This window comes from Tachypleus tridentatus, chromosome 8, assembly GCF_004210375.1.
Source record: "Tachypleus tridentatus isolate NWPU-2018 chromosome 8, ASM421037v1, whole genome shotgun sequence".
Classification (NCBI taxonomy): Eukaryota; Metazoa; Arthropoda; class Merostomata; order Xiphosura; family Limulidae; genus Tachypleus; species Tachypleus tridentatus.
Genome location: NC_134832.1, coordinates 90403913 through 90411861, shown reverse-complemented (window position 1 = coordinate 90411861; position 7949 = coordinate 90403913). Strand labels below are relative to the sequence as shown.

At 32.3% G+C, this 7949-nt stretch overlaps 1 protein-coding gene across 1 annotated transcript; it reads right to left on the bottom strand.

Annotated features, from left to right (window-relative positions):
• Positions 1–7949, bottom strand: LOC143222914 (uncharacterized). The gene is made up of 3 exons (XM_076450088.1): positions 7700–7949; positions 1807–2512; positions 1–647 (listed from the first exon to the last, which is right to left on the bottom strand). The coding sequence occupies exons 2-3, from the start codon at positions 2492–2494 to the stop codon at positions 433–435; spliced, it is 903 nt and encodes a 300-aa protein (XP_076306203.1). The 5' UTR covers positions 2495–2512; positions 7700–7949; the 3' UTR covers positions 1–432.

Genomic DNA, 7949 nt, shown 5'->3' with positions numbered 1-7949 from the left:
TTGTTGTTCTTTTTTATTTTTAAATCCACCCAAATCAACTCCCAAAACATATTAGCAAACTTCTAAACGATCACACACATATGGATATTTAACTTGATGAATGGAGTTTTTTCAGGATTTTACTTGGAATCTTATTAAACCCTACACAATGTCCAGTAGACAGCTGAATATATAGAATAGAAATTTGTATCGGAAATTAAAGGTGTATTCTTTATTAAGAACACTATGAAACAAAATGCAATGAAAAAATTATTCATAAAACTAGTACTTCTTGCTTTTCTCCAGAATATATTCCAAACTTGTATTTTTATGACTCAATTCTTATCAAATGTATGCTACAGCAGTTGATGCACTTATTAAACATAAAATGAGTGTTTTTTGGAAGTAGGTAATCACAACCCAAGTTCTGTGATAACCATCTATTGCGCAATATTAGTTAAGAAGTTTCACCCCTATCAAAACACTCACAACCAGAGTTGCCATAGCGTTGACACTACCTGCACTACCACACAAATCTTTCTCAGTGAGATGGTCAAGTTTCTTAGATTGTAATTTTTTGGGGCTTGCGCATTCCACGTCCAAATTCTTCTTCTGTACAACCCATTTGAAGAACGAACTTTTTTTAATCTCGCACTTACACTCCAAATCTACAGAAAGGAAGTAGTAAATGAATACGATTTCATCCACATTTCTACAACTATAAAACAAATAACATGACTAGGTAAACTGATAAATGTCTTCTGTTCTTGATAGAATCATTTTACTGGAGCTAAATACAGTTTAGATAAATTCAAAATTAGTATAAGTTATTGCTAAAATTTTATGAATTTTTTAAATTATTAATTATTTCTTGATCTTTAACTACTATGTGAATATAAATGTTGATGATGCGAAAGAAAAAGAAATGTTTACAAATCACGTTGATCTCGAATATACATTTAATTACAAGTGGTCAACACAAAAATGCGAAACGAGTACTAAGTATAGTTTTGAATATATAGACTATACGTTCTATTCTTTCACTTTAGTTTCTTGATAATACTTTTATAAAGCCTATCTTTATGAACATTTTAGTTCTAAATAAGTGAGATTACTTAGTTACCATATATTAAACTTTTAACGTATAGAATGAAAGAAAAAATTAGGCGAAACGTATATATATATATTTGATGCCATTTGTTTATTTTGAGCGCTCTGTATACTAAAAAACAGTTTATCTAGGAGTAAATTAACTGATTTTCATGAAAAGTAACCAGAACTCTTTGTCAAATGTTGACATGATTACTATAAATGCACTAAACAAAAGTTTGAAAGATTATATTTTTTCAGCGAACGAAATATTACCAGTATCTTATATTAGTGGGTGCTAACTTACGTTGAATAATAAAATTAGGCAACTGATATATTATTTTATTTAGACTGAAACCTGTACAAAGAATTAATATTCGTTAGCCGAAGTATATACACACAAAATGTACATACACATCTTAAACAGTTCGGTTTCAGTTAATATTTCCCTTAACAATAGCTATAGCGTTACATAATGAAAATAACCTTTGTACCCTGAAGATATGAATATTTATAAATTATTTCATGTGTCTGAATGTGTCTTTGATAATAAAATGGTATAAATTTCTTTCCCTCTCCGTTTCCTAAGCATAATCAAATTACATAGTTGTTCAAGTTTCCCGCATTTACTTTTAAACACAGTCGTATATTAAACACAGATCGAATACAATTTATTTGTTTAAAACTATAAAAGTAGCTTATAATTATTCCATATTCTATATTTTGGTATTAACTCACCATTCATTCTTAAAGTTTTCAAAGTATCCAAGGTTTTCAGTGTGTTAACGCCCTCGTTCAATACTGATCTAATTTTGTTGTTGCTAAGGTCAAGTAATTCAAGAACCTCAAATTCCTTTATGGCTTCTGGGATTTTGACAAGTTTGTTTTCACGAAGCTCTAACTGTTTTAAGGTTCCTTTGAAAGATTCGAATGCAGATACCTCAATTTCATTTATATTATCATTATTCAACACCAAGGTTTCTAATGTTTCTCCAAATCCTTCTGGAAAATTTGTACGTTTCACTTTCTGAAGGTTTTCCTCTTCCAAAATAAGATGTTTCAGATTAGGAGTTGACATGAGAATTTCACTTAAAGCTTCTGGGTCAATATTTGAAGCGAAAAAACTCATTGATATGAGATCTTGAAGTTCTACATTTGCAAAATGCTTTATCTCTCTTAAATCGGAATTTCGGATTTGCAACTCAACCAATTTTAAATTGTAGTTGAAGATTTCGAGTAAAGAATTATTGAACCTTGGCAAGACAGAACATTCAAGCTTGATGCCATTTTCAATATTATCACTCAAGCAAACAATTTTGCAGTTGTGTATTGATTCGTCACACTGAAACGTTTGGGCGTTGTAAAAACGTATAACCGTTAAGCTGACGACAATACTCAAAAATACTAAACGTTTTGAGCTCCACATTTTGTTCGGTTTTCACAGCTGAAATAAATAAATAAACTACCATAAAATAATAATAAATAAATAATAAAGTCAACCAATTGTTTCATGAATATTTAGAAATAAGAACTGAAATTAGTTATAAGAAAAATAACGGATGATTTCCACGTTTATTTAGAAATTTTGCACCAAACACTCGAGGGCTATCTGCGCTATCCGCCTCTAATTTTGAAGTGATTGACTAGAGACAGCTAGTAAACACATACCCCTATATTTTGGATTACTCTTTACCCACTAGTAGTGAAATAAACTGACACATTGTAACATCCCCACGGTTGTAAAAAGAACGAAGATGTTCTGTGAACAGGATTCGATCAATGCACGAAGCAGGGTATTTGTAAATCACAGACAATGTTTGGTCTAAACTCAAATATGTTCGCGTGTAAAATTTTGTAATGATTAAACATATAAATATTTAAACTGTCTTGTTTTAATTTCTTCCATTTTTTATTCGCATTGGTACTTTACGAGTTATTTTCAAAATTCTGGCCCAATAAAATAAATCCCTATTTCTTTTATTTTTCACTCCAACCACTAACTGCTTTATTATTACAGACTACTAATCAAGGAAAATCTCTAGTTAGCCATACATCCTTCCTGAATCGCTACAGATTGTTGTGTGAAGGTTTTAATAATAATATTTGTTCGATATCTGCTTTAATATAGACATTCCTTGTGTATAAACTAAGAATTTTATGAATAATTACACTGAAATTAATTGAACTGACTACGAATAACAACATTTAGTTCTTTCTTAATCTATATATTTGAAAAATCAAATTTTGGTAAATTTTCTTTTCTTTTTCAGTTTTATGAAAGTATTCTAAATAACGATAAATGATGAAGTAACCTTACAGTAGAAAAAGTACTCAGTGAATTGCTTTATTGTTTAATTATCGTAAATACGGTAGTGCTCATAGTAGGAGTGGTGCGATACACAACGTATGCACTAGAAACTATTTACTAATATACATCTTTCACAATAAATTAATAAATATTCAAATGTATCTGAAAAACGTTCTTTAGGTGACAAATAAACCACATAGGACATCACACGTTACAGAACCACTTGAGAAAGTCAGCAGAGCAAATATACAAAATTTACAAAACCATAAATTTCTAAATTTCACTGAATAAATTTCATCGACTGACTGACATTTATCCAACGCGTACAGATGTGTAACAAACAGACTTACCATAATTATAAATGTACGTGGTCCCTGTGCTGTTGTTAACGTGAAGTAGTTAATTAAATTAAATAAGTTATCAAATTTTAGTACATGCATTTAACATAATCTAAATGACATTGTACCCTACAGTGAGTGCCATCAAATGTAGAGCATACATGCATATTCACGATGGGTACACAAACCACAAATGAAGAGAATGCATACCAAACACATACATACACCATTTTCTGCACATACTTTAATATTACTGTGCACATCCACACTTACGATATACATATAGGATATCAATACAAGTGAATGAATGATGCATAATATGTTATCTTGGATGTAAAACATGAATCAACAAGTATAAAAAATATTCAAACATTGAAAGTATAGAAATGGGTGCACAAGAAAGTGAGGAAACAAGGTAGGAATGGGCATGTGCAAAAACACTCCCTCTATACAATGTAACATTGGGGCGTGTCCAACATGGGTCCATACTTCATTTCTCTGTTTATTATACTGTATTATATAACTTATGGATACCTGCAAAAGCGTGTCTATGTTTCATCAATTTTTGTACAGACAGCAATGAATCCACGATGTTGATACATAAAAGCCTCTTGTGATATTTTATATTTCTGTTGTAATCCATTTATACCGCTAATGCACGAAATTCTGATACCTTTTCATGTAACTGTAAAAGGAGGGACAAGCTGTAAAGAAAATAGCATACAAGTTATGGGTCTACACGAATATCTGATTCTTCTGGTGTTGTATAAACAGACTTTACACTAGTTTTATTGCCTTTAATAATTCGACTCACAGGAACCTGTAGTCATGGTATAATAACCATAAATAAGTTTGATATGCTCAGTTCACCTGGCTTATTGTATATAAAATATTAAAATTGAACGAATTAAGCATGGACCGTATCTTGTACACGTCCCTTTGTAAGGTTGTACAGAGGAAGTTTTATTACACGATGTTCGTTCTTATCTTGTTTCCTTACTTTTTAGTGCACCCATTCCTACAGTTTCATTTTTTAAATATTTTTCCACTTACTAAAAGTTATATGCATTGCATGTTTTATAGGATAGACACTTTTTCTGCTACGTTTCATTGAATTTATTTACGAACCACTGGTTTGAGTTATTTGCTCCACATTGTTACGAACATATAAATAACAAAATATTTATGTTTTATGTATTAGTGATTTCTATGTGTTTAACATAACAGACAACTAATGTTTAAGCACTTTGTAAGTAAACACCATACGTAACATGATAAACAACTAGTGTCTTTAAACACTTTGCAAATAATAAAAGTGGTTGATATGATGGACAACTAGTGTGTCTAAATTCTTTGTAAGTACAAACTGTAGAAAACCGGAAAGAATACGAGAATGTTTAAGCAATATCTAAGTAACGACCACATTTAATGATAAAATAGTAGACTTAACTTGTACAAATTATTTTCCTTATTATACTCAATTTTTTGTAAAGCTAGAAAAGGTTCTATGTACACAACTTTTTTCGGAGTTGGAGATCTGGCTTCAAATCCCTATGATACTACAAAATATCCTCCGGCACACTTTAGCCTGTACATAAGCAATGACAGTCAATATCTTTGTGGATGACAGTTGATAGGATACTGCTGACTGGCTACATTCCTCCGTTCGGTAATGTGGCCCAGCATGGCCACGTGGGCTAAGGCGTGCAACTCGTAATCTGAGGAACGTGGGTTCGCATCTCCGTCGCACCAAATATGCTCGCCTTTTCAACCGTGGGGGCGTTATAATGTAACGGTCAATCCCATTATTCGTTGGCAAAAGAGTAGCCCAAGAGTTGGCGGTGGGTAGTGATGACTAGCTGCGTTCCTTCTAGTCTTACACTGCTAAATTAAGGACGGCTAGCACAGATAGCCCTCGAGTAGCTTTGTGCGAAATTCAAAAACAAACAAACAAACAGTTATTGAATACATTTTTGATATTTTTCATTTGTAACAAAAATTCTTACTTTGTTTCATTGGATGTTTGTGCAAAAATGCTCAAGGGCAATTTACACTATTTAATATTACAATGGTAGATTGGACTTAAAGCAGCTGCTCCAACATTATCCATCTACAACAACTCTTGGGTTATTTTTTTTTTTACAAACGAACAAATAATTGTTCGTAACATCATAACGCCTTCAAGACTGAAAGGTGGAGCATGTTCGGCAACAGCTTTCAATCTGTAACTTGCAGATTACCAATCGAGCGCTCCATTCACTATTTCCTGCAGGCTCCATGATAGAATGTCCTTAACTGATTATTTAAAATAGCGTCAGTGATCCTGTGGTATAATATCTATTCTTCCCAACTTTCATCGGATCATGTCTATCCAGTTCAGGACATTCCCGGTAGCTTTACTCCCACTATTACCATCCGATATTATCACTCCCCTTGCATTTCATTCTTTGTAAATTAACTCTGGAATAATTTGTTAATGTGAAAAAAATGTTTTAGTATTCCATAACCTAGCCTAAGTTCTTTTAGCTAGATATAATGCAGAAAACAAGATCGACTTTTTACGACGAATAGTTCATAATTTGCATCTCTTTTAAAAGAATATTAATTTTATTCTCAATTATTATAGAACATCAGTACAGGAAGTGAATTTACAATGAGTAAAATACACAAGGAAGGAAATTACTGGGAGATAAATTACTGATCACCTTAATGATCATGACGAAAGATTTAAAACGTACTTTTATGCTGATCTTTCTCGATCATCAGTCATTAAATTATAAGCAGTTTCTGCCTTTCCAAACTGTTGGGAAACCTTATGCTACTAAAGGTGTTTTGCAATTGGTGTACCGTCTATCCATCAGCCAATTAAAGAAATTTCACATATCAGTTTTGATTTAGCGTACTCATCCTAACCTTCCTTCGCCCCCTCCAAACATTTTTCTTATTGAATTGAGTGAATAGCTACTTTGATAATAGAAAGACAGTTAATTTCCATCTCTGTAAAATACAGATACACATCAAATTTAGTGTTAAAAACGAAGATTGTTTCTTTGGTTTTTTTTAAATTTCATGCAAAGCTACACGAGGACTATCTGCACTAACTATCCCTAATATACCAGTAAAAGACTAGAAGGAAAGTAACCAATCAACACGGTTCACCGCCAACTCTTGAGCTACACTTTTATCAAAGAATAGTGGGATTGAGTGTCACATTATAACACTCTATAGCTGAAAAGGCATGGTCAGTGAAAAATGAAACTAGAGTTTCTGAAATAGAAGAGTTAAATTCGGCTAGAAATACTCTTTCATTATAACGGCTGTTACTTCTATCGTTAAGTTAAACTTCTCGTCCAACAACTCGTTACTTTAGACGCTGTAATAGGCTAATGTGCCTCAATAAAATGTTTGCTAAAAGTAGAATAAAAATTACGAGGCATTATGGTTTGGGATGGCTGTTTCGAATATTCACAAAAAGGGCTTTTTACCGCTCGCTGTTCCTAATTGCCAACTTAAAAAGTATACAGACGGCAGTTATATCATCAGCACCCACCTTCGACTTTTCGTCTACTCTAATTGAATAATAGGGTTTGATTATTACTGTTCTAACACACCTTTGGGCCCAAAAATGCAAGGCGCATTTTTTTTATCTTTTGTTGTTTGGTAACATGACACGAATAATGGGCCCTCGAATTACAGCCTAATACGCTAATTAGAACACAACGCTCGATATATGAGGGATATCGTTTATGCGGTATAAACGGGCGGTGCATAGTTATGTATAATTTTACACAGTTTCACATTGGATTGATTATTAATTATTATATACTATTTAAAACTATCATTACAACACCGATTTGCAAGTTTTTGATTACGTTAAATAGAGTTGGCCGATATTTTGAAAAACAAAATTTCGAATTAGCCAATCAATGGTACCATTTAAAGCTTTAGATATCACTAAAAATTAACAGAATAAAATTGAACTTACCAATACTTGTCTTTAAAAATTAAAGTGGTAGATCACAAGCCAGGAATACAAAGTAAATGACAGTGAACCCAAGAATCACAAAGATATTTCTTTGTTCTAAAACGTACTCCTACGAAGGTACGATATTCTGTTATCTATGTTGTGCAACTAACCACACGGTGATAAAACACTCGTTTGAGTCACCTCAAGAGCAAGTTACGACGTTAGGTACTAAGTCCACGAATTTCCGTTTAAAATATTTAAGTAAAGT

What these genes read in the sequence shown, in the direction of transcription:
- LOC143222914 (XM_076450088.1), bottom strand. Translation starts at nt 2,494, where the DNA reads ATGTGGAGCTCAAAACGTTTAGTATTTTTGAGTATTGTCGTCAGCTTA. An exon ending in GAAAACTTTAAGAATGAATG is followed by an intron (nt 648 to 1,806) that starts GTGAGTTAATAC and finishes TCCTTTCTGTAG; the next exon opens with ATTTGGAGTGTAAGTGCGAG.